The sequence below is a fragment of the Gobio gobio genome (assembly GCF_949357685.1).
Source record: "Gobio gobio genome assembly, chromosome: 20".
NCBI lineage: Eukaryota > Metazoa > Chordata > Actinopteri > Cypriniformes > Gobionidae > Gobio > Gobio gobio.
The window spans coordinates 42,253,496-42,281,280 of NC_137113.1; the positions used below are offsets into that span (position 1 = coordinate 42,253,496).

The 27,785-nt window shown below is 38.0% G+C and overlaps 2 protein-coding genes across 4 annotated transcripts in view; one reads left to right on the forward strand and one right to left on the reverse strand.

The window, feature by feature from the left end:
• The window catches only part of irf3 (interferon regulatory factor 3), a 30,808-nt gene extending 27,639 nt beyond the window's left edge, over positions 1 to 3,169 (forward strand). For 2 of the 3 annotated variants that reach the window (XM_079845465.1, XM_079845466.1), the window contains exon 11: positions 1,302 to 3,148. In XM_079845465.1, the coding sequence (XP_079701591.1) occupies positions 1,302 to 1,415 (114 nt within the window). In that variant the 3' untranslated portion in view covers positions 1,416 to 3,148. Of the gene's footprint in view, positions 1 to 1,301 lie in introns of all 3 variants that reach the window. The other variant, XM_079845464.1, reaches the window with a different exon arrangement.
• Positions 1,704 to 26,274, reverse strand: LOC307143711 (chaperone Ric-8A). The gene is made up of 15 exons (XM_079845467.1): positions 26,091 to 26,274; positions 25,073 to 25,158; positions 24,848 to 24,895; positions 22,411 to 22,428; positions 18,865 to 18,951; positions 18,198 to 18,772; positions 15,459 to 15,594; positions 14,603 to 14,791; positions 14,344 to 14,438; positions 11,516 to 11,666; positions 9,518 to 9,613; positions 9,276 to 9,420; positions 4,266 to 4,545; positions 3,900 to 4,186; positions 1,704 to 2,772 (listed from the first exon to the last, which is right to left on the reverse strand). Exons 1-14 carry the CDS (start codon positions 26,119 to 26,121, stop codon positions 4,057 to 4,059), a joined length of 2,067 nt encoding a protein of 688 aa, XP_079701593.1. The 5' UTR covers positions 26,122 to 26,274; the 3' UTR covers positions 1,704 to 2,772; positions 3,900 to 4,056.
• Between the last annotated feature and the right edge of the window lie 1,511 nt (positions 26,275 to 27,785).

Below are 27,785 nucleotides of genomic sequence, written 5' to 3' on the forward strand. Positions count from 1 at the left end.
TAAACTTACCCATACCACCACACCTGTCCCTAACTTTACCCTTAAACTTACCCATACCACCACACCTGTCCCTAACTTTACCCTTAAACTTACCCATACCACCACACATGTCCCTAACTTTACCCTTAAACTTACCCATACCACCACACCTGTCCCTAACTTTACCCTTAAACTTACCCATACCACCACACCTGTCCCTAACTTTACCCCTTAAACTTACCCATACCACCACACCTGTCCCTAACTTTACCCTTAAACTTACACATACCACCACACCTGTCCCTAACTTTACCCTTAAACTTACCCATACCACCACACCTGTCCCTAACTTTACCCTTAAACTTACCCATACCACCACACCTGTCCCTAACTTTACCCTTAAACTTACCCATACCACCACACCTGTCCCTAACTTTACCCTTAAACTTACCCATACCACTTCACCTGTCCCTAACTTTACCCTTAAACTTACCCATACCACCACACCTGTCCCTAACTTTACCCTTAAACTTACCCATACCACCACACCTGTCCCTAACTTTACCCTTAAACTTACCCATACCACCACACCTGTCCCGAACTCTACCCGTATCCCACCTCAATATCAGCAAAAGTCTTTTGCAATACAATATGAAGACAATAAGTACATTGTACTTATTTTTTGATGTAAGTGCATAGTAGTTAAGGCCACCTAAAAAAAATATAAAGTGGGGCCTAAAATGTGAGTATTAAATATGATCCATCAAGCTTTTGCGGAATGTTTATTTGTATAATCTCAATCATCCTTGTATTCCATTGCATTATACTGTATGTTTTAAAACGACAGAGCTTTGATCATAAAACTAAGCATTTAAATATAATCTTACTAAGACCGATATAGAGTGACAACTGATATTTATATGCATTTTAAGTTAGTAGTCTGACCTCCATATTCTTACTCTATCCTACTGTATGAGCCATAAAACCCTGATGTATCAAATATACTCAACAAAAACACATATGCAAATAATTGTCTAAAGACTCAACCTGTTTAATAAAACAAACAAAAAATCCTGACTATTATTTAATGTCAGTCTTTATAAGAATATTTATTGAACATTGGTGTCTTTCATCATATTGCACTTATTGCCGTTTTCTACATGTGACCAGCCACTCAAAGTTGCAGTGAGGCATTCTGCTTCTTGTTGTGCTTAGGAACACACATTATCTGTTGAGTCACTGAAATGCAATGCCTCTTGTAGCTTTTTGCTTTATTTGTATTTACAGTTACCAATCTCCCTCTCCTTCTCTCTCTCTCTCAGGTCATTCTGACTGCACCAGAGTATTTTAAAATGTTGGCTGTTGCACGTGGAGCGTCTTCACTGCAGTCAGTGGAGCTACAACTCTCTCTGGAGCAAATGATGGAGTTGTGTTAGAAATGTCGGAAAGACTTGACTCCACACTTATTTGGCCTCCTGAAATTACTTCTTAAACAGTTCACTTAGTGGTGACGCCGTGGTTAATTGTATTTATTCAAAGTGTGTGGAAGTAATATTGCTGGGCACAATTTCAGTAATGGTGCAAGAGAATAAATCAGTGATTTAGGAGTTAAAAATACAAAGTTTACAGGGGGAGTTGTATTTTAAATGGATGGATTTGATCCATTTAATTTGTGTCCTATCATTAAAAAATGGGATACAGTCATTTCAAAAATGCAAAAAACAAACCAAAAAAAAACCCTTTTTATTACAGTTATTACTATTACAGTTCTCATAACACAATATTGTGCCAGATTAAATGATGTCTTTTCATAATATGTTCTTCAATCTTTCCCTGGCCTGAATTCCTCATTTGTGTTATATCTTTGACAGTTATCTGAACTGAACATGTACTATTCATTTCTTTATTGTTCCACTGATGCGCCCTGATATGAACTGGATGTGAAGAGGTTTGCACTTAGGGGCCGTTTACACGACACTGTTTTCAACTAAAGACGGGAAACCATTCATTTACACGACAACGTGTTTTGGCTGCCACATGAACGGTTAGAGAACGGTTAGGTGCACGGTTTATACAAATATCTGTGTGACGTCATGCGCATGCGTGTTCAGTCTTTAGGCGTGTAGTGTTTCTTTACAAAATGACATCGCCAACTACTGGCCTGGCATGAGTAATACAGCATTTTTAGTCATTTTTGCGGAACCGCGTGAACGGGGAATCGTTTTGACAACGTTGTCGTCTTTACACAAAAATGCTAAAGAAAAACATTTCAGTCTTTAGTTCATTGTTGTTGTGTAAACGTACCCTTAGTATAATTTCAAGTCGTGTAAAACCTGGAAATGTCAGGGAATTTTATGTGTTTCCCAGGCCTGGAAAAATCCAGCAAATTAATAAAATCTTAAAAGTCACAGTAAATTGAGAATATTTCTAATAAATACACATTTTTTCTAGTTATGCTCCGTTCTACAATATTTTAAGGATAAGCCATGGGATCATATTTGTGTCTGAATCATTAACATTTAAGTATGTGGGAGGGATTTCACTATGGGTGGAGCTACACATCAATTCAAACCAAGAGCCTAACAACATGTCCAAGAGGATACGTCTATCTTACATTAAACTGACACACGATGTGTACGACTGATTCTACATTCACAGAAAATAAAACATTTAACAAACATCAACACGTTTAAAGAACATACAGTCTTTCACGACACATTTTAAATGAACAGACTAATTTAATACTTCGATTTATACTTAATTATTTAGATATACAATAGAGAGATACAATACCTTTCAAAAGTTTGGGGTGGGTAATATTTTTGAAATATTCATTAAATAAGTCTCTTATGCTCACCAAGTCTGCCTTGATTTGTTCAATAAAAACTGTAATATTGTGAAATATTATTACAATTTTGTAAAATTTGTTTTCTATTCGAATATATTTAAAAATGTAATTTATTCCTGTGATCAAATCTGAATTTTCAGCATCATTACTCCAGTCTTCCGTGTCACATGATCCTTCAGAAATCATTCTAATATGATGATTTGCTGCTTGTAGCAACTCATAATGTAATAACTGCACATAATGTAAAAACGACACATAATGCAATAAGTATTCCTTTATTATTGTAATAAAATGTTCATAATGTAATAATTTAATAAAAATTTAATAAAATCTTGAGCTCGTAATGTATTAACAATTTTTACATTGAGAAAAGTATTACATTATAAACTCACCAAAAACATGTCATATTTTCATTATTGTAATAGCTTTTAAAACATAAAAAATATTAATATTCCCTCAGTCCATTTTTAAAAATCTAAAGCCAGTCTTAAACTACCTGTGAAGTGCAATATTTAAATATTCATGCAATTATAATTATTATTATTTTTAATGTTTATTAAACATAAAGCATTGGTATTCCTTTAGAGTACATTTTTAAAAATCTAAGTCTTAACCAGCTTACAAGATCCACCAGATTACAGATAATACTACTATTATTATTACTACTACTACACTACTCCTCCTCCTCTTACTACTTCTACTTCTAGTATACTTATATACCAACACTGTGTTAAAATGTATCAATATACTAATTGTGTGTGTGTGTGTGTGTTACATTACACTGTAATGTGCAATTTTTACATTATGAGTCGCTACACTGCTCAAGAAACATTTCTGATTATTATCAATGTTGAAAACTGTTGTACTGCTTAATATTTTTGTGGAAAATTATAATTTTTTTTAAAGGATATTTTCTTTAATGTATAGAAAGTTTGCATTTGTTCAAAATAAAAATCTTTCGTAACATTATAAATGTCTACTGTTATTTTTGATCAATTTAATCATCCTCGCTGAATAACATTTAAAAAAAAAAAAAAAAAATATATATATATAAATCGCACTGACCCCAAACCTTTGAACAGTAGTTTGTAAATTAATTAAAGTACCTTAATTAGTTAGATATATTTAAGGGTATTTTTTTTTATATACAAGCTGTTAAACTATTAAGACTAGATATTATAACATCAAAATATATATATTTGGTTTTGGTCACCACATCTATGGCGTTTCTACTCCACGTTCTCCAGGTCATCATGTTCATCCTCTGATTCCCTCTCCTCCATTGAGAGGTCCCTGAGCTCGGACAGTGGCACCAGCTTACCCTCTTGGTTCAATCCCATTGGCTGAATCACATTATCCCTGTTTAGGTGCGAGATTGTGTTAGAGCAGTGTGTATGAATCTTTACTGGTGTTTTGATAAGTGTTTTCAGTTCCTTACTTTGAGAGTTTGTTAAAAAGACTGATGAGGCGATGAGCTTCCTCCTCTTTCTCCTCCTCTGTCATTCCCTCCATGGGATTAGGCTGCTCCTCTTCCACCTGTCCCGTCACTGGGTTCACGCGGTCTTTAATCTGCCGGTACTCCTCGGTGTCCGAGTCTGAATCGCTAGAGTACCGTGTGCCTGATGATGTGGCCTGTGACCTTTGACCTCCTAGCAAGCCTCTGGTGGCCAGGAGCCCAGCGGCATTCCCATATCCAGTGTACTTGACGAAACGTCTCACTGGAATATCAGAGAAAAGACCGTTTTACAGGGAAATTCAGGAGTGGTGGTGGGTGTTCGATTCAGTGCTGAAGTTGAAATGTGTCCCACCCAATCAAAAGTTGGTTATTTTCCAAATTCATAGTTTTCTCGTGATGGCACAGCATTATAGGAACGCCCACCTGGAGGGCAAAACAAGGCTTTCCTCCATTGCCCGCCAGTCATTTTTACCAGGTTTGTAGTACGTTTTATGTAGTAAGACAGTGATATTAAAAGACCACATTCAATATACACCTTATTGGTGTTGCATACTTTGTACAGGGAAGTAGATGAACACAATATAAATGCAACATGAGGTTTCTCATTCATTCTTGGCTCATCTACTCGCCTGTATATAGTATGCATCATCAAAAAGGTGTAAACTGAATTTGATCTTTTAATATCACTGTTTTAGTACATTACAGCACTTTAAGGGTTGGTTGCACAAATAAGGTTTTCATACGTTAAGCATTTTAAAACATCCCGCTGTTTTTAAGGACTGAAATACTGCAGCAGGTGCTGTATATGGATCACAAGTGCCCAAAACTTGCATCTTGTTCACATATAAAATAAAATAAAAATGAAAGGCTTGTGCTGCAGTTCTATGGCTGTTTTGCCCTCCATGGCTCCGCGACAGTCACGTGACTATGAACTATGAATTGACGTGTGAAATGATGTTTTAATAAGCAATAATTATATATATATATATATATATATATATATATATATATATATATATATATATATATATATATATATATATATATATATATATATATATATTATATAATATAATTATAAATTATAATTTTATATATTTAGTTAAAAGGATAATTAATATCCTCTCCATATCCTTTGTTTCCATATGTCAATTGCAGGCAGTTTCCTATCCGTCTCCCTATAGGTGCTTATAACATTTGTCAAAATGAAAATCAAATATGATTTGCCAGTTTCTGTTAATCCCGCCCCCTGTGTTATATTTAGGATGCAAGGACATGATAGAAAGATTAATGCTTTTGTGCAGTTGAAGTTGAAAATGGCGAAGCAAATATCAATAAGGGGTCGCTTTTTTACATGTTCAACTTTCTTTAGTGTGTAATGCTGTTGTTTGAACATAAAAAAGGCCTAAAAAGTTATAAAGTCTCTCCAAAGGTAGTTATTCTCTATATCGGTAACTCCCTGAAACGCCTCGATTGTAGTCTTCCTCAAGGAACAAACACGTCACAATATTCCTCAATTAAATAATTGTTAGAGTTGGTTAGTAGTTTTAGTCTCAGCCTCAGATGTCACACTTTTCTGGAAACACTTCAGGAGTTTCAAAGTCGTCATCTGATTGGTTGAATTCCACAGGATGTCCGCGAGACACGTGTGCTGCGTTCTTTTACGGTCCGCCGTCTGGAAACAAATGCTGTGTTGCCAAACCCCCTAGTGGAAGACGAACACCGTCATTTTTACAACTATGACAATGAGCGCTTACCAGGATCAACTACACGCTGGATTTTCAAAAGTATGTGAAGTTCAAGGCTCCATTGTTACAGTAAACTTGCACAATGTTCCCGAATGAATAATTTATAGATGCAGGCCAGTCTCGTCTGTTATTACAGGGACATAAACTTTACATTTTCACGCCCCTAAACATGACATAGAACAAAAGGAACTGTGATTGGTTGCGTTACATGTCAGTCAAACGTCCTCTTGGGCGGTTCTTGACCAATGAAAGCTGCATTTTCAATGAAAAGTCGTCCGTCAGTCTGAAGGTCTGGCTACGCGAGACTAGTTAGTAGTGTTATGGTAAAGGGCGAGACATTTCCCAAACACTCTCAAACCAATCACAACACACTGGTCCAGCCGACCAATTAGAGCACAGTGCGCATTTTGGAAGGAGGGGCTTCAAAGATACAGGAACTAAACGGGTGCGTTTCAACGGCGTAACTCACTGCTTAACTACCATAGTACGATGCATCGTTGAAGAAATCAACTACCTACTGACAACTGTTTCCCGAAACCGTATTGTCGCAAATCTGTTGTGCAGCCACGTTGGTTAATGATGTCACGCAGGTGGTGGAGTAATAACTTATTTTAATGAATCTGTTTAAGTTTTAATTAATGCTAGATTTTTTGCTATAAACTATGAACATGTAGCCTGACAAGCCAGACCCACATCAAGTTGAGTCTGGAAACTCACCATTGACAGGGCTCAATCTGAGGAGCGGGATCAACGGTTGTCTTTCAAATTCCCTCTGCACGCAATTGGATAGCGCCATGAGCACCACAACCAACCAGAGCAAAGAAGAAGGTGAAGCCGAGCTAACGTTAGTTGATAGACTTTCACCGTATCCGGTCGGCAAAACTTCAAACACATAATCTTTTCTTAAGAATGACTTCAGTGCCATTCTTTGTTCTTTTCTCAAAGAAAAGCTTAACTCCAAGTCTTCCAGAGTCGCGGCCAAAGCCGATTCGAAAGACCGCTGTTCGTCAGCTTCTTTGTTTACGAGTAGCACGCAGAACCTCCACAACTCTACCGTGAATTGCCGTCATTATGTTAAGCCCGCCCACCGACTCTACACACGCTGTGATTGGCCTGACCAGAGTTTGGTTTTTCCAGCTCTCAGGTCTACCGAGAGTTGCTAGACTACACTCGCGGCAAAATAAATTTTCTAATGAACATGGCATCTGAGGACTAATTCTAATTTTTCTCAGTTTTGCTTTATTTCCAGATTCAATCATTGGCTTGTCCTTACGTACTAGAGCACGTACGCACATGCGCACTCTTTAAAAACAATTTTTTAAATCTCTTGACTAACTAAAAGACGTAAATGACACTTGTATGTATTCTAAATAAAATATATACACTCACCTAAAGGATTATTAGGAACACCATACTAATACTGTGTTTGACCCCCTTTCGCCTTCAGAACTGCCTTAATTCTACGTGGCATTGATTCAACAAGGTGCTGAAAGCATTCTTTAGAAATGTTGGCCCATATTGATAGGATAGCATCTTGCAGTTGATGGAGATTTGTGGGATGCACATCCAGGGCACGAAGCTCCCGTTCCACCATATCCCAAAGATGCTCTATTGGGTTGAGATCTGGTGACTGTGGAGCCCATTTTAGTACAGTGAACTCATTGTCATGATTTGAAATTGCAAATTGTAGCCTCTTTTTCCTATTTGTAGTGGAGATGAGTGGTACCCGGTGGGGTCTTCTGCTGTTGTAGCCCATCCGCCTCAAGGTTGTGCGTGTTGTGGCTTCACAAATGCTTTGCTGCATACCTCGGTTGTAACGAGTGGTTATTTCAGTCAAAGTTGCTCTTCTATCAGCTTGAATCAGTCGGCCCATTCTCCTCTGACCTCTAGCATCAACAAGGCATTTTCGCCCACAGGACTGCCGCATACTGGATGTTTTTCCCTTTTCACACCATTCTTTGTAAACCCTAGAAATGGTTGTGCGTGAAAATCCCAGTAACTGAGCAGATTGTGAAATACTCAGAGCGGCGCGTGTGGCACCAACAACCATGCCACGCTCAAAATTGCTTAAATCACCTTTCTTTCCCATTCTGACATTCAGTTTGGAGTTCAGGAGATTGTCTTGACCAGGACCACACCCCTAAATGCATTGAAGCAACTGCCATGTGATTGGTTGATTAGATAATTGCATTAATGAGAAACTGAACAGGTGTTCCTAATAATCCTTTAGATGGTACTGAATATCAGATTGCTTATTTTGCTCAAGATAAGGATTTATTAAGTCCACATATTATGCAAACAAGAAACTCTGCTTCTAACCACAGGTCGAGAGCTGTCGTTCAAACAACTTTTGCGATGCTGTTTGCGAACGAACACAGACTCGTTGAACTATTCTGATAATGAAGGAACTTGCAACCACGTTGACTTTCGGAAAACACACCTCAGAGCATTACTGACAGACTGGGAAGAGAAGAGCTGCAACAACAGAGAACATGGGGAAAATAATAATGAAAATTTAAAGGAACACACCAAATTTTTGGGACTTTTGCTTATTCACTGTATCCCCCAGAGTTAGATAAGTCCATACATACCATTCTCATCTCAGTGCGTGCCATAACTTTGTCTGACGCACCCACCGCTAGCCTAGCTTAGCACAAAGACTGGGGATAAACGGCTCCAGCTAGCCTACTGCTCAATAAGTGACAAAATAATGCCAACATTTTCCTATTTACATGTTGTGATGTGTATAGTTACATTGTGTACTAAGACTGACGGAAAATGAAAAGTTGTGATTTTCTAGACCGATATGGCTAGGAACTATACTCTCATTCCTGCGTAATAATCAAAGAACTTTTCTGCCGTACCATGTGTGCAGCGACGCAATGACATTACGCAGCATCTGAAAAAGTCCCCAGCATGCTCTCTGTGCAAGCAGGTTGTCACGTTGGTTATGTTGACAGAAGTTAGCCTAGTTTTAGGCGCTGCGTAATATAATTGCGCCGCTGCACTCATGGACTTCTCTAACTCTGGGGGATACGGTGAATAAGTTACAGTCCCAAAAAGTCGGCGTGTTCCTTTAAGCATGAAAACCTAATCTAAAAGTAAACTAAATCAAGACTTTGTAAAAGGGCATAATATGTCCTTTTTAGGTTGTTTTGTTATTTGCTGTTTTGAAACGTTGTGTTTTTGTGGTAATTTGGCGTGCAGTTTTCACACTCTATGCTTGCGTGTTTGTATGCAGTACCGTTCTCTTTGCACAGCACGAAGAGCAGATCAGCGGCGCAGTGTTTGAGCTCAGTCTCCAGGTGGGTCATCAGTCTAACCAGACGATTCCTCAAGGTGTTGCCCTTTTCAGGTTTAGTGCTAGCATCTCTTAATGGAGGCAGAATCTGTACTTGGTGAGAAAACACATACAATTCGATACAAAGCAATGCGAGTGTTTTATTATACAATGTGTTGCCTCATGATCTAAAATAGCAGTCGTGCCTGTTGTCTAAGGTAGCGTCTTGTCTCTCTGTGACCTCTGGAGCACTCGGTCAGCAAGTTCAGCACAGGGGTCAGTCTCTCTTTGACCTTCTCACCCTGCATGTGAAACACCACTTCGTTAGAAAAGCCACTGTTGCACGACAAGCAATGTAATTTTTTGTATTTTTTTCCCCCTGAGGTCCAATATTAAAGATGTTTTATCCCCCCTCCCTTTTTCCACCCTCTCAAATGTTTTCTTTTACAAAATAAATAAAAATCATAATGTAAATATATTTCACACCTTTAAGAGCCTTCCAAAACTCAGTCAATACTAATTTCTACTATACTGTAATTGAATATTAGCAACACACTACCGTTCAAAAGTTTTTTTTAATTAAGAAATTGATATTTTATTCAGCAAGTATGCATAAAATAAATCAAAATTAACAGTGAAGTCATTTATCATTTTAAAAATAATGTATATTTCAAATAAACGCTGTTCTTTTAAACTTTATATTCATTAATGAAAAATGGTAAAAAAATGAGTATGCTTCTTTAGAATCATATGTTGTATGTGCTCACCTATTTTCGTGAAGTTCTGAGTTTTCGTTTAGGAGTTATAGGATTTTGCGTGCACTTGGCCACACCCATTTTCTAAATGACGCTGTTATAGCTTCCCAAAGGGTAAAGGATTTTGATAATTATTTATCTAGAGAGTCCATAGAATTACTGTATCGTTTTTTTTATTTTATTTTTTTATTCTAGTTTGCAAAAGTAAGATTTCTATAATCACGAATATGTAATGGATAATTTGATTGACAGCAGTGGTTCTTGAGTCAAAGTTGTTCAGTATGAGGAGATCTATCAAATGATATGAATATTGTGTTATTGTCTGAAACACCACATGATTACAGAGGCTTAACTCATTAGCGCCAACTACTGGCCGATTTATTTCAAAATTCTTACAGACCTCTAGAGCCATGAGTCGAACATGCCCACTGAGTTTCGTTCCAATCGGCCTCCGATAACCGTGTTAAATAGGTGCTCAAAATTCATTGGCCGATGTTTTTTGAGATACGCCACGTCCTCATAGACAATCATGGCTTGGACAAAGACACTGCATGCCAATGTTCAAGTCAATCGGACTAACGTTTGGGTGGTAATAGCCATTTTAATGGGATTTTTTCCCCAATTTATAGCACCACCAAGTGGCCAATAACCACGGTTTACTGTGACCTCAGATCGAGCTCATACATATGCGTACCAAGTTTGGGGAAAATATCTCAATTCGTTCACGAGTTATAGCCATTTTAGTAAAAGTGGCTCCGCCCACTTCCAACGTTTCGGCGCCCCTTAGCGACTGTGATTCAAAATTATTATAGTTTAGTGTGCATCAAGGGCGCATATCGACCACAAAAGGGTGCTCGCGAGCACACTTCTGAAACCTAAAATGACAAATGGGACACCCTACGGTCTCGTGGACTTAACGGACACACACACGCGGCAGGAAATGCATATGAGGTGTGCCATTAGGGACAGGGCCTAGCAGTTATGAGCAGTTTCGCCGTTTTGATTGCTGTAGCGCCCTCTATTGGCCAACCGGGGTCATACCTCAGGGGTCAGTCTCTCTTCAAATTGAGACCTACCATCTGGCCAAGTTTCAAGTCTCTAGGCCTTACGGTTTGGTCTGCACAATCAGTTTTACAACGGAAGAATCATAATAAAAATCCTTACAATTACAATATGGTTTCAGCACATCGTTCTTGAACTTTGAATGGTAGTGTACTGCTAATATTTAATTATAGTATAATAGATATTAGTATTGACTGGAAGGCTCTTAAACCTATTTCTCCCTAACTTCTGCCTTTCACAACACAGTTTAGGATTTTTTTTAATTTCTGAAAGTTACGGTGTTTAACAATTAAATCTCAAAATATCAAGGACAATATGATTCCTGATATGATAATCTAGCCGTTTCTCTGTTGTCCCTATCATTTTGTTTCTCCCTTCCCTTTTTACCTGCTCCAGTTTCCTCTCCATGTATGTGAGTAGGTTGTGCACACAGTCCATGTTGACTCCATTCATCTGCTGTGAGTCTGGACCCAGAGGCACAGCCACCAGAACGTCTAGACAACTCAACGGGAGAGCAGACAGCATGTTCGCTGCGTGCCTGAGAGAAAGAGAGAGATTCCAGGTCACGCTTTTGTTGAAATCTTTCCCGTTTAAATCGAATGTTGAATGCTGCTGATCACAACAGAACATCTGTCAGTCAGTTCATAAAAACGCACTAAAAAAGCAGAATTGTACAGCTTGTATTTGACACGAATTAGTCATAAATGTTTGCCATTTAAACAGAAAAGTTGTCAAATCGTCGAGGTGGAGAAGGCATTACTGGCATAATTCATACGAGTGAAGATGAGGAGAAAAGCAGAACATGGCTTTCAGAAGAAGGAAGATCACTGTGACACTGGTACGGTTGAGGCACACAGTCTAAAGAGGCATACATACTGTGGTCAATTTACAGATATGAGAGAGAAATACTTTGAAAATACCCCACATCTAATTCCTCATTTTCTAAAGCCGTCTCAAACAGATCAGATGCAGGTGTTGCTAAAGGAAGGCAGTCACACATCTGTCAGTCAAATTAATATGTGCACTACACATGTGATTATTCTATGTATTGCCTGCACATCGTGTGTAGGCTTAATGCATTTTATTTTATTTCATGACCCTTAGAATTAAATGCTCCAACTTGGACAATTTATTACAACAATTAAATTACAATAAATAAAATAAAACTCAATATTAGGAAAATTGTGGCTCATGTTCACAGAGGATACATTTATTTGAACAAAAATACTGTAAAAACAGTAATATTGCAAAATATTATTAAAATTTAAAATGAATATTTGATTTCATTTACTGCAATTATTATTGTATTATTAATTAGCTTTATTATTATCATTATGCTTACCTAGGCTGCATTTATTTGATAAAAATACAGTAAAAACAGCAATTGTCATGTCCAGAGAAAGCAGAGCTGAGGCATGGAACTAAGTGCAGGGGGTTTTAATAAAGAAACAAGTATACAAATGGAAGGAAACATAGAGAACAAGGAAAAAAAACAGAAAACAGGGACCATCACATTCAACAACAAGGGCTATATATACACAGGGGCATACACGCTTAATAAAAGTAACCTGGGGAGACTAATCAACATGAAAAACTACAAAACTACAAACATGGCCAAAGGAACAGGACACATGAATATTCACAGAAACAATAGGAACATAACACTTCAAAATAAAAGTCACAAAACAGGTACAACACCGGGATTGTTACAATAATATTGCAAAATATTATTACAATTTATTTAATTTATTGTAATTATTATTGTATAATTATTTTGGAGTCTTATTCTTATTCTATTTTATTACTGTTTTCTACACTAAACAAAACTATAAACGCAACACTTTTGTTGCACGGTGTGTTGCAAATGGTGGTCACACCAGATATACTGACTGGTCCCCCCCCCCCATCTTGATATGCCACACCTGTGAGGTGGAGGGATTATCATGGCAAAGGAGAAGTGCTCACTAACACAGATTTAGACAGATTTGTGAACAATATTTGAGAGAAATAGGCCTTTTGTGTACATAGAAAAAGTCTAAGATCTTTGAGTTCAGCTCATGAAAAATGGGGGCACGTGTGTGTGTGTGTGTGTGTGTGTGTGTGTGTGTTCGTCATGATCTTGTCAGTGCATATATATATATATATATATATATATATATATATATATTAGGGCTAAAATAAAAGTTTGTGTTTACATAATATATGTGTGTGTACTCTGTTAATTATTATTTATATATAAATACACACACAAGCATGTATATATTTAAGAAAAAAATATTATTTTTATATATAAAACATTTATATTTATATATATTATAGATTATATAAATGTATATACAGTATATACATGCAAATATTTCTTAAATATATACATGAATGTGTGTGTATTTCTATATAAATAATAACTAACAGAGTACACACACATATATTATGTTAACACAAACTTTTATTTTGGATGCGATTAATCACGATTAATCTTTTGACAGCCCTAATATATATATATATATATATATATATATATATATATATATATATATATATATATATATATATATATATATATATATATATATATATATATATATATATATATATATATATATATATATATACACATACACGTCTGTCAGCGACATTCACATGTGCACGACTTCAAGTGCACTTTAATATGTACACTTGATTGTCATATCCATAGTTTATTTATTACCTACACAATAGTGTACACTTTTATTTTATTACTAATTTCTATTCTTTCACTTTTTGTGTGCTTGACTTGATCTTGTAAATCCTGTAAATGTTAAAGTGGCTGACAACAATAAATATTCCTATTAGGAATAAACTGCCTCGTTTGTGAACTGTGTAGAGCTATAGCTGAATAGTTAGGACTACTACGCTACTGTATTTTTATGTTGGTTATTATGGTGGTACTTGGAGAGCCAAATATTTTATGAGGAGGTACTTGGCATAAAAAGTTTGAGAACCACTGCCCTACGGGATTTGAACCGCCGTCTCCAGCATGGGAGGCAGGTGCGCTAAAGACAGCAGCATCTAGCTTCAGCCTCTTGAGGCCAGGAGAGTGAAGTTTACTCAACAGCTCTTACTAGCTGACTTCGGTTACACTAACACTTTTGTGCTTGAGGAACGAATCATAATTACTGACATTTTCAACCCAGAACAGTTATTATAGAACAATACAAATATTTATCAACACTAACCCCTTTAATTCATCTGTAGCTTCCTCCTCCTCAGAAGACACCATCAGACAGTGACGCAAAACTGCAGCCAGGTGGCGATAGAGAGATGCATCTTCCTGGTAGACACAATGTGAAACTTTATGTTAACAATTTAGCTATTTATTCAGTGCAGTGTGTGGGTTTACTACAGTATTACCATCTGCTACATCACATAGTACCATTGTTTGTCAGGGAAGTGAGTGAGCATGAGTGCGAAGCATGCATGTCTGCATACACCCACCTCTTCAGGTTCTTGAGTGTGTGTGCTGTATGTGATATTAAAAAGGATCTTCAGAGCCTCCTGAGCCTGCTGTGAGTCATCCACGCTTATAGGGGGCGCTGCAGGATCCAGCACGACCTCATACTGCTCCTTCCACTGTACCACTAAACACTTCTCCAGCACGGTGGTCAACAGTGACACTCCTCCCTCCTAAAAATTACAAAAAAGGCCAATACAATATGTAGATATAGCTTGTTATGGAAGCTTGTTTCCTCCACAGAATAAAAAAAAGGTAATTGTGACTTTTTATGTCACAATTCTGACTTTTTTTCTCAGAACTGCGAGATATAAAGTTGCAATTGCGAGTTATAAAGTCAGAATTGCAAGCAACCCCTTGCTTTGGTGAGCATTTGGTGAATGCTCACCAAAAGCGCATTTATTTGATCAAAAATAAATTAAAAACAGTAATATTGTGAAATATTATTACGATTTAAAATAACTGTTTTATGTTTTCACATATTTTTTAATGTAATTTATTCCTGTGACCAAAATTGAATTTTCAGCATCATTACTCCAGTCTGCAGTGTCACATGATCCTTCAGACATCAGTCTAATATGATGATTTGCTGCTCAAGAAACATTTCAATTTTGAAAACTTCATATTTTTTGCTGAATAGAAAGTTCAAAAGAACAGCATTTATTTGAAACAGAAAGTTTCTGCAACACCATTTTTGATCTATTAAATGCTGAAAAAAATCTTACTGACCCCAAACTTTTGAACGTTTGTGTACAAAATATTATAGCATAAAAAGAAAAAGATTATTTGTTTTACAATATTTACTCAAAATTCAAATAACAGAAGGAGAAAAGTAGATACTTGTTTCAGCTGTGTTCTGAGTTCAGGTCTCAGCGCCGTCAGTAAAAACATGAACCGGAGCGTGTAAAATTGGCCACAAGGAGAAGATGTAGACTGAAACTCCTTATTTAGCTTTTCCGTCAGACCACAGAGGAGACTGAAGTACAGCAAGCAGCGGGAGAGAAAAGAAAGAAGAATATGACATGCAAATATATTTTAATTTCAGTGAATACACTCTCCCCCAAAACAATATTTTTGATTTTGAACAAGATATTTTCTTCACTTTATTTTTGCAATGACTTTCACTGGTAAGCATGAGTAGGGACATTTAATGCCCTCATATAGTAAGACGGCATATGCTGAAAACACCACAATCGTCACATGTGCTTGAGTACGTGTAGTAGACCAAACATTCACACAGAGACGCATGCAGAACATGCAGATTTCATATGTAAATAATAGTGCTGTCAAATCGATTAATCACGATTAATCGCACCTAACATAAAGGTTTGTAAATATATACAGTCAAACCAAAAATTATCAGATATTCTGTAATTTTTTACTAGTAGGTGCAGGACACTATAGTTCATTTGTGTAAGTGAGGATAGCAAAATAAAGACATATTAACTGTGACATATTATACCCAAAATTTCTTCATACAGTGACTACCAGCTCACTATCAGCTGTGAGCAAAGTGACATACACTATATCTCATGCAATAAAGCCGCTCCCCTTGTATCTCTTGCTCCAAATTAAAGCAGTTTAAACGGCCTCTGGGTCGTGCAATGTCCACACTTGTGGTCCAGGACATCTCTGGCTGTGTCTGGCAGACATGTTGGATGCCAACAAGATCCATTTCTTACATTCCCCTGTCTCCCAGACCGGCCTTTTCGGCGACACAGTGGAGAGCTTTGGCCAGCAGTTCTCGGGTGCAGCAGCAGCGGGCAGTTCGAAAACGCAACCAACCCTTGTCACGCAACCTCTGCCCATTCATGGAACCAGGTAAGTGTTGCATCCTACACTCAGACCTTGCTACGAGCCGCCTTGAAAAAAGAGCACCCCCCCAGCTTGGTCCCTGTGTTCAACCTCGCTGCCCTACTGCGGTAGAAAAAGTGTCAAGGAATGCTGTGGTTTTCACGGATGCCTCTGCCACCGGCTGGGGGGCACGTACAATGGGCAGGCAGCCCCATTAGCCCAACTGGACCTGGTTCCCAGAATGCATGCTCCTCACGACAGCCCCTCCCTGTCGCATTCCTCTGAGGAAAGATCTACTTTCTCAGAGATGGGGCATCCTGTGACACCCGCGTCCGGGCTTTTGGAAACATGTCTGGTCCCTGGACGGGACGTGGAGGTTCTAGGTGAATTACCCCAAGAGGTCATCACTTCCAGCTCGAGCGCCATCTACGAGACATGCTTACGTCTTGAAGTGAAACCTGTTCGTTCAGTGGTGTTCTTCTCTCCGAGAAGACCCCCGAAGATGTTCGATCAGTGCCGTGCTTTCCTTCCTACAGTAAGGGTTGGAGCGAAGTCTGTCTCCCTCCACCCTCAAAGTGTACGCTGCCACAAGATCTGCATATCACAACCCCATAGGAGGTAAATCGTTAAATCCTCCTTGTCCTCATTCCATACCCTCTTGGGACCTCACTCTTGTGCTTAGAGTGCTTCAGAATGTCCCATTCCAGCCTTAGCAGTCAGTGGATATTAAGATTCTGTCTATGAAGACTTTGCTGCTGCTCACATTGGCCTCAAGAGGGTAGGGGATCTGCAGGCATTTTCAGTCAACAAATCGTGCCTAGAGTTCTTTCAGGGACCTTCAAGCGCAGCCCCTGGAGGAGGCAGACCCAGTCCTGGCTTTGCTCTGTCCTGTCCGCGCCCTGCGACTGTACGTAGATAGAACACAAAGCCTTAGGACCTCAGGGCAGCTCTTTGTCTGTTATGGAGGCAAGCAGAATAGAAAGGCTGTCTCCAAGCAGAAGAGGGCCCACTGGATATTGGATGCCATCGCTTTGGCATACCAAGCACAAGGCGTGCCCTGCCAGCTCAGGTTGCAAGCTTACTCTACTAGAAGTATTGCATCCTCCTGGGCGTTGGCGCGGGTGGTGCCTCACTGACAGATATTTGTAGAGCTGCGGGACGGTATCCTCCTGTGTTCTCACCTCAAATGGGTAGAAGCACGGAGTGGCCCGGCCCAATGTCGGGTTGCTGCACGCTTAACTGTTGCGCTTATATTCTCCAGAACTAAAACCTGTTGAGTTCCACCCAGGCAGCCGGATGTGGCGTAGTGTCCAGCCCCAGGCCTACATCTGTCCCGTTACCACAGCCGCTGGGTGGCCGGGTCACCGGCTTGGCTCCTCAGGAAAAACCTAAAGATGCATTGCACCTGCACGTCACAATTTCAGTTGCACATACTCCAGAGTTAATCACAATCTCTGGATCAAACCCAGAGTTGACAGAGAATGCTTATAGAGAATGTTGTGAACCTGATCTAAACCAGGTTGGATTTGTATGGTTTTGTCAGAGAGCAGAGAACTAGCTTCATACAACAGGTCTCTGAATTGGAATTCAGAAAATTTCAAATGGAAAATCCGGAATTTGGGAAAAAAATAAAATGATTTCATAGGACCCTACATGAGTTAAGTAAACCTTGCTGGTAGATATCGTAACTACGCAGTCTTGCTCCAAAAAACCTCTTTCATCTGAGGGAATCACATTTTCCATTAAAATTTTTCAGCTTGAGTTATATGTTGAAATGGCTCATACCTGAGTTCACTGGCCCTCTCTTGTGCCCAAGCACTATTGTAAACAATGTTGCATAAGATTTTCATGACTTCCTTCCTGTTTTCATCTTCATCATCGTTTTCCTCCTCTTCCTCCACTCCTCCCACACTTCCTCGGCTGTCTCTTTTACCAGGTGTGAGAGCTTTATAAACGCTGCTCCTCCTGCGAGAAGGTCCGAGGCTGATGTTTGAAAACGTGCTAGCCTTGCGATCACCACACCAATCGGTCGGTCCCCAGACCGCATCACTGGTTACAGCCCCAGAACCATCTTCTTCCTCAACAGCGTTATCATCCTCATCTGCTCTGCCTAATTTGCTCTCAGTTATGGCCACAATGATGTCATTATAGGGTTCAACATCATTGTCAATGTCTTCTTTTGGAATAGGTGCTTTGCTGATGCCGCCCAGGTGGGCTAGAGAGAGCAACGCTCTGTCAGTGACCAGTGGACCCAAAACCTTTTTGTCCCTTGAGAGGATTCGTAAGGATCTCAAACATAATTTCAGCACACGCCCTTGCGGTTCAGTCTGGAGGAACCTGATCAAAACCGTAGCCAGAGCCTGAGGGCGAGACAGAGAGACAAATGAAACAAAGGTGGAAGTTGTTTTTAGAATGGTTTATGTGTGTAATTATTTATAAGAGCCATGGTTACCTGTCTCAAAATGACGTCTGGGTTACAGGACTCATCGTAGTCTGAATCCGAGTCTGACTCATAATTCCGCACTTTATTCTTTCGGAACTGCGGTGACCCAAAAAAAGTATTTTGGTTATACTGTGATTCATGCATTCCATTTGTGGGACTTTTTATTGCCATTACATGACAGGCCAATGGAAATTAAGATATAACAGTAATGAGTTTTGGTGCTGCTAGTGATGCAGAAATTGTACACTGCACCTTCTGGTATAGAGTGGAGCAGGTATGACGTATTTTTGTAGGCCAACTTTGTTATGCTCAAGTTATGCTGCATTCCAGACAAGGTAGGACGTGGGAATATCACAAATTAAATGTCCCACTTCAGAATTCAGTGTGTTCCATTCAAACAGAGTTCACATTCATATGTTGACCATGTGATGTCACTACATCACAATGAGAGCATATCTTTTCATATCAATAATAGCAAAAAAACGAATAATAATAATCATAATAATAATCGCTTTGTAAACAGCTGATGTATAGCAAAGCGAAGGTATCATTACATAAACTTTAGAAGCAGAACTTGCCGACATCTAGGAAGTGACGTTAAATAATGCGTTTCATAGAGGTCAGGGTTGATCGATGTACCCCGAGTTTAAAAGTCAAATGTCCCACTTTGAGTGGCGTTCCAGACGTTATTTGCTATGAGGAGGTAGAAAAAAAAACAAAATTCCCATCTGTCTGGAACACAGCATTAGCATCACCCTGGTTCCCTCAGAAAAAATCCAATATGATTGGCTTTTGAATTATTGCAGAAAATAAGGTCTGTGACGAACAATACGTGCAAGATTCATACGCTTTTGTTAATCTTGATAATCTTCACTAATGAACACAACTTTTATTAGTTTTGAAGGTTAGAAGACTATTTTGAAGGCTATTCACAGGCTAGAAACAAACTAAACAAGGGTCACATTACCTCAACATCACCATCACTAAGCTTCTGACTATGGAAGCTTGTTTCCGCTATGGAATAAAACAATTTAAGAGAATTGTGAGATATAAACTCGCAACTTTGAGTTATAACGCCCCCCCCCAAAAAAATCTGAATTGCAATTTTATACAATTCTGACTTTATAACTCCAGAGACAATGTTATTGGATTACATCATGTTACTACAATAATGAACATAAACAACTGTTTGCCATTCTTGCTCTGTCTGCACAGTGTACGTGAATGCGCTGATGGCGTATGATGTCTGCGTGAACAGGCTGCGCAGTGGTATGCCAACACACATTGACTGACAGGGAACACGTTATAATTTCATTCGGACCGAATATTTTATGGTCCTACGCCTTCCACAGACGATATATATTTATAAAAATACATTTATACCGCTTAACATAGTGATTGCTTTCAGGATATGAGGAGACTTTTAACCAGCATAACAAAAACAATTCTGTATAGAATCACCTATTGCACCTTTAATGTCCGACAATCTCTAGTGCCATTTAGCCACTTGTTAGCAACCACCTTTTACATCGCAATAGGATACTATTTATGTATTTTATATCATAGAACAAAATGTGAAAATATCTTGCGTTTGTGTCACAGACCTTATTTCAAGCATTTAACCAAAATCCCAACATCTGAAGCATTTAACCAAAAACCAAGAACTGGAAATGCTTAAATGGTATATAGATATCATCCTGCAGCACTCTATTCCTTATTTAGGGGTCACACTTGGCGGTCAAAACAGACTGAAGACAATGAGTGTAATTTGTTGAATTTTAATGAATGTACTATATTTTGTTTCAATAATATTTATTCTCCAATATTTTGTATTTTACATGTATTTCATAGTACTAGACAATATTCTTCTTTAAATTATGCAGCATTTATGTCTATATAAAATAATACAAATATTAGAAAAAAATGTTCAAGTTAAAAAAATAGTAAAGGTATGTAAAATCCAATGCATGTAAGGCAGACTGGTGCCATTTGGTGGAAAAAAATAAATCATATGTAATACGATTGTGTAACCATTACCTGTATAGCCCTATAAGGGGTCACCATGATTTTGCCATGTAAGACATGTTCCTGGATCAACATATTTTGTTAATCCTGGAGTAACATTCCTGTCCGAAAACATAGTCCTAACCCTATCCCTACCCTTAACCGTTACTTATCCCTAAAACCAGAGGGAAATGATGCAGAAGCACCTAACCCTGGTTGTAAGCCTAAACTTGACATACTGTAAACTTGTCCCTCAAATATGATTGGTTTATTGGAACGTTGTTCCAGGATCAACAAAGATTTACTTGGTGAAATCACATTCAAACCCCAATGGGGCTGCGTGTTCCCTGGTTCCTTATCAGTATTTTCAGGCAGAATTATAAGCCCCATTTCCACCGAAATTACCTGAAACAATTCGTACCAGGAACTTTTTTTCCCCCAGACCTGCTACTGTCTGCGTTTCCACTGCAGTCTAAAGTACCGTGAAGATTAGGTGACTGCTCCTTCCAGTCAGCAACAGACAATGATAATTTTTGCATGACACTGTCTGAAACAATAACAAGTATGGAGGAGATTCAAGCAGCGCTGCTTTTGCTGGTTATGTATTGGTTTATAAGGTAATTAACAAAACGGTGGAAAAGAGACGAGCACTGATACTAAAGCGTATCGTAAAGCTATAGATTTAAAATAAGAGAACGTATGTTATTATCAGCTATTACAAACATTGACCGTGAGATGGCTGAAACGAACACGCGCCATCGGACAGAAAAGAGCAAGACTGATATTTACTGAACGCAGAACGAACCTCGGAAAAGACTTTTAAAAATGCCGGTTGAAATAAAATGCTGCGTGAGCTCAACCAATCAGCATGTTCAGCGCCCAAATCCCACCCCCGAAAGTTCCTGAACTTTGAAAAAGTACTACCTCGCGAGCAGGGACTTTTGGAGTGGGAAAGTTTACCCAGAACTTCATTTAGACCCTGGTTCCTGCGGTGGAAACACACTGAGTACCACCCCAAAGTTCCTAGTTCCTGGGGAAAGTTCCTGCGGTGGAAACGCGGCTATAGACAAACTTTTATTAGGTTTTGCATTTGGATATAATATTTAGTAAAATTATATACTAATCAAAAATAATTATCAAAAACGATTTAACCGTTGCTCTATAAATGTTGTTTTTATCATTTCCTATGCCGTCAGTTTTGACGGTGAAGTGCACAAATGTGACTATTTAGCCTTTTCTAATCACTTTTCTAATCATGTCCAGGATTTTTTGTGTTTCAATCAGCTCACTAGTTCAGTAGTCAGGGCACTGATCAGGACATAACTCAATGGGGTGACTCCCTGATCAGTGCCCTGACTACTGAGCCAGGGAGCTGATTGCATAGGAAGTATAGGAAGTGCCACAAAAGTGCATAGGAAGTAGCAACGTTTTTGATTAAGTAAAAGAAAAAGAAAAATCGAAACATTTATTTTTTCAGTCTAAAATGACCACCAGAGGGTTAATAACAGTCAAATCAGGATGTCGGTAATTCAAGAATGTAGAAAAGAATACCTCTTCCAGCTCCTGCCTCTTTTCAGATTGAACAAGCAGCCAGACGACACAAAAATAGGAAAATCATTAAACAAACCCAAAAGATAAGACATGTTTTTCTATTCTAAGTGTGTGTTTTGTGTTTGTATTTTTTAACTATCAGTATCACAGCTACTAGGAAAGGAGAAATATCCCAGATAGCAAGGTAATATTGATACAATGTTGAGTTTTCATCCAATTTTCATGAAATCAAATTTGGCAATTCCTATTTTTATGGTATATTTCAGTGTTTATTATAAGTGATTTATCTATGTGCCCTCGTAATCCTTAATCAAAATAACTTCCCATCTCTTCTCTGATGATGTGTTTACTGGCGTGAGGGCGGGACAACCTGTCACTCACATGAGATCGACCAATAGCAAACCACAACCATCCAATCAGTGACTCTGGAAGTTTTTCCCAAACTTCCCTGATTTATTTTACAATGTTTTAGTATTTCTAGTAATAGAATGTTTTTAATGGTTAGGAATTTGTAGTTGAAGTGTTAAAGGGACAATTCACCCCAAAATAAAAATTCTGTCATCATTTACATTCATTCATTACATTCATTTAACATAATTTAAGTTGTTCTAAACCTGTATGATTTCTCTCTTCTGTTGAACACAAAAGAAGATATTTTAAAGAATGATGGTAACCAAACAGTTTATAGCCCCCACTGACTTCCATAGTATGAAAATACTATGGAAGCCAATGGGGACCAGAAACTGTTTGGTTATCATCATTCTTTAAAATATCTTCTTTTGTGAAATTTCAATATTGTTTCAACATTTACAAAGCAAAAAAGATGTTGAACCAATATCATATTGTAATGTTAATTCAATGCACTTAATGTGGACACACCAACACTGACTTGCTATCTGGAATGGAATTAGTAGGGAGCTTATGGTCTAAATATTAATGAGCTGCAGGCTGGGCCGGGGATCAAGTCAACTGCAGTATCAGCAAACAGATGAGGACATGCGGGAAATGCTTCCTGCCCAGAGGAAATTTGTATGACTTAAAGGTTACAATTTCATATAGCTTACACCTTACAGTTCTTATTTCTTTGTAAATTAAATATAAGCTTTGTCTCCGAACATTCTTTGGGGGGAAAAAATCAATTATTTGGAGAAATCAAAATATAAAAATATATAAAAAGCTGATGTCAGCTATAAAATGAATGTGGATGGCATGGCACATAATTTGCTCAGGGAAGAACATTTGACCTTGTATTCATATATAGAAATCCCTGAATTTTATCAGTTTGAGCACATGTTAAAGGTAGACTATGTAACTTAGCCCTCTAGCAGTTGAAAACAAAACTGCATGCATTTTTGGTTGTGTTTCGGCTCTGTGTTATTTGTGCGGATGAATATGACCCTTCACAACAGATAATGCTTTACAATGAACTCTGTCTCTTAGAGAGCTATGGCAATTTATCTGTAAAATAAAATACCTTAATCATACCTGTTGAGTAATAAAAACGCCACCTGAGCATCGCTTTTACAACATTTCAAATCCCTCAGTTCTCGCCATATCTGAAAAGCCAAGCCAATGTTGATTCTGGTTTCATTACGCATTCTCTTTTTGCTAGCAGACTCTCCTCTTTTCTGCGATTTTTTTTAAACAGGTTTGAGATTTAGCGTGCTCCAGGTCAACCCTTCTCGCGTGTTGTGACAACTAACCATGGTTATGGTATTCTATAGGCCTAAATATGAAGACCATCTTTTTTGCATTCCGTTTCTGACATCCAAAGGCACAAAAATACCTTTTTTCTCTTATTCCGTGGATTTTGCCCATTTATCTCCACTTGTTACCACTGTTTTTCTGCCACCGCAGCTGCAAATGACGTAACTGTGACGTTGACTCCCAAGTAGTCTATATGCATCAAAGGAGCCGAAGTTTTCTCAATTTGTGGATATGATGAGCCATGCACGGCCAAGTGACGTACACAATCTCCCATGAAAACCATCACCTATAGGCTTACCGTAGTGAATCAGGATAAGATCAAAAACATTTTGGAAGAAGGACTGATGATGCATTAACTTAGGGTGACCAAACGTCCTGTTTTCAAGTCCTGTCCTGGCCCTAATATAGCAATTTTCTATCCATACAGAGGGGGCATACTTTAAATGTATTGGAATTAATAAGGAATCTTTGAGTAAACTTCAAGTATCATTTGATTGTCTCATTGCCGGGCAGATTGTCCTGGTTTTCAGTAATCAAAATATGGTCACCCTAATGAACTCATTATTTAAATGTTGATTTTGAACAAAAAAAGTTACATAGTGTACCTTTTAAGACTGATTTTCTAAACCTTGAGAGATACTGGCATCTTGTTCTTATTTAAAGATATAGAGAGACCTCATTGTTCTTTCCTGTGAGTGCGTATGTGTAATTGCACTCAAATTCCTCTTACTTTTCTTCTTTCCCTCTCCTCCAAATCATAGAAGAAGCACTGGGCATACTAGGAGCGAAAGAGAGTGCGATTAGATAAGAGCAATTACATAAAATGTGAGCTTTGAGTGCACAACTTGTGCAAAGTAGATGGTTTTATAATGACATGTACTGTCAGTGCAAATGTTATTAATACATTGTTTTTAGAGCCACTGGACTGGATATAATCACTGTTAATTTTGAGTACCTCTTGATTAAATTGCTGTAGTTCTGCCTTGAGTCCTTTCAGATCGCCCTCTCTGATACACTCGATAATCCTCTCCACATTCATCGCTGCACGATAAACACAAATGCACATACATGCACAAACTTTAAATAATTCTCCAAAAAAAGGTGAGGTACAGAAATCTGAGACCACATTAAGAATCTGTGATTTAAACAGGAAATAAAACACAGTTATAGGGTTTTGAAAAAAGTTAAATGTAAAATGAGTAAGAAATATTGGATACATCTTATTTTAAGGTGCCATTGTTACAGTGTAATAATTATACAAATACGCACTGAGTCGTATTCATTAACAACATATACTTGTTGGTTTAGTGTTAGCTACTTGTAATTATGCATAATTTACTCTTAATACTATAGTAAGTTTGTGTATGATGTGTAAATTTGTGTTACTGAAATATTTGCTAGTTAATCAAAAGTAATTCATTATAATGAGTGCAATCAATCTGTTATTAAAGCAAAAAAAGGGACAAACACATTCTGAAATATAACATTTTCAATTCAACTTTTGATTAAAATTGTTACAATAATATAATTTGTAATAAAACAATACTAAATGCAATATCCCACATGAAAAAATACTATAGTATATTATAGTAAAATTATTCTAGTAAATACTAGTGTTTTTGAACCGTACTATGGTAAATATACTACAGTAAATACTATAATTTACTACAATTTACTGTAGTATCTTTACTATAGTACGGTTCAAAAACACTATAGTATTTACTAGAGTAATTTTACTATAATATACTATAGTATTTTTTCATGTGGGATTAAATCAGGGAAAAAAATACTGTAGCATTTTCACGAGTGGCTCTTAAACGGCTAACTGTATTTACAGAATCAAATGCTACTGTTCTAATATCTGAACCAATATGACATTTTCATACACATACAAAAATGTAAGCCTGCATATAAGTCAATTTTTAGATTTCTAGCACTCCAACCAAAACATGTAGGTTAGTTCTTCCTCTCACCTGTGAGCGTGTCTTCAACTGAGTGTGCCATGCAGGATCTAATGTGCTGGATCTTTAATTTTTATATTATTTTAATGACTTGCTACGAAAATATAAGTTGTTCTCTTTACCTCCAGGGTTTTTATCTACTTCTCTCTCAGCCTTTTCACTCTCTGTTTACTCTGCCTTCGTCGCTGCCCCCTTTTCACTGTAATCCTGCAGTGCATTAGTTATGCTCTAATCCTTTAATGTCTTTTCACTTTATCTCGATTCACTCGCACTATAAATAATCTCACAGGAGAGCCAGTCGATGGTGCAGTGGCATACAGTAAGCACAAGGTGGCAGAAATGCTAGGAGTAGTAATACTAACTATCTACTAGTATCTAGCGCCGAAATGAGTGTTGTTGTTGTTTTTCTAATACTATTTTAATACTATTAATTCGACATATTACACGAAAGTGAAACCCCCCACAAAAACATAACTACATTGCTTAGTCACCCGATTCCGACGCTTCAATCTTTCTCCGCCCAGCCGCTCTCACACTCACAGACTTGTTTCCTGACGGATGGCCGAATTCACGAGACTAAATTAGCATTATAACCAGATAGCCTAAAGTCAAAAAAGCCAAAACCCTCTGCTGGACAGCAAAGAAGAAGAGAAGTGGAAGAAAAAGGCGATAGAGACAAAGGTAATATGATGTAGCCTAACGATTGAACAGTTTATGTAGTAGTTAGACGATGCTATAACGTTCGCTAATTTGAAATAGCTAGCTAATAGAGTTAAAGCCAGTTATTGTTTTACCTTAAATCTTGTGCACTGCCGTACGTTACACTTGATGTTTAGGGTCTCCAGAAACCCCAGATAACATGTGATTTTTTTAACGCATGTAATATAACTTTTTATTAATGTTTTTACTCTACAGTTGTGCAGTTTTGGGGGGATATATGATAGGCCTAATTTTAAATTGTATTTGACTAAATTAGTGGGTTTATTTAACAGCAACATTTTATGTAAAATTCACTTCAAAGATCTACATTTCTTAGTTTCTTTCATGGTGATAACATGAAAAATGTGCCTTAGATTGGCGGAAGATTGCTGCCATTTAGTGGAAAACAAACACTTTTAAAATTAAATACATTATAAATCTGGGTGATCATTATATCAATTGTGAAGGTGTGCTGTGCCATCTGGCAATAAGATGTTAGCAGGAGATCCTTTAATTCCTGTAAGTTGCGAGGTGGGGCCTCCATGGATCGGACTTGTTAGAACAGCACATCACTCACAGAGGCTCGATTGGATTGAGATCTGGGGAATTTGGAGGCCAAGTCAACACTCGTTGTTGTGCTTCTCAAACCATTCCTGAACCATTTTTGCTTTGTGGCAGGGCGCATTATCTGCTGAAAGAGTCCCCAGCCACCAGGGAATACCATTTTCATGAAAGGGTGTACATGGTCTGCAACAATGCTTAGGTAGGTGGTAGGTGTCAAAGTAACATCCACAGGGATGGCAGGATCCAAGGTTTCCCAGCAGAACATTGTCCAAAGCATCACACTGCCTCCGCCAGCTTGCCTTCTTCCCATAGTGCATCCTGGTGCCATGTGTTCCCCAGGTAAGTGACGCACACGCACCCGGCCATCCACGTGAGGTAAAAGAAAATGTGATTCATCAGACCAGGCCACCTCCTTACACTTGCCCGTTTTTCTGCTTCTAGTTC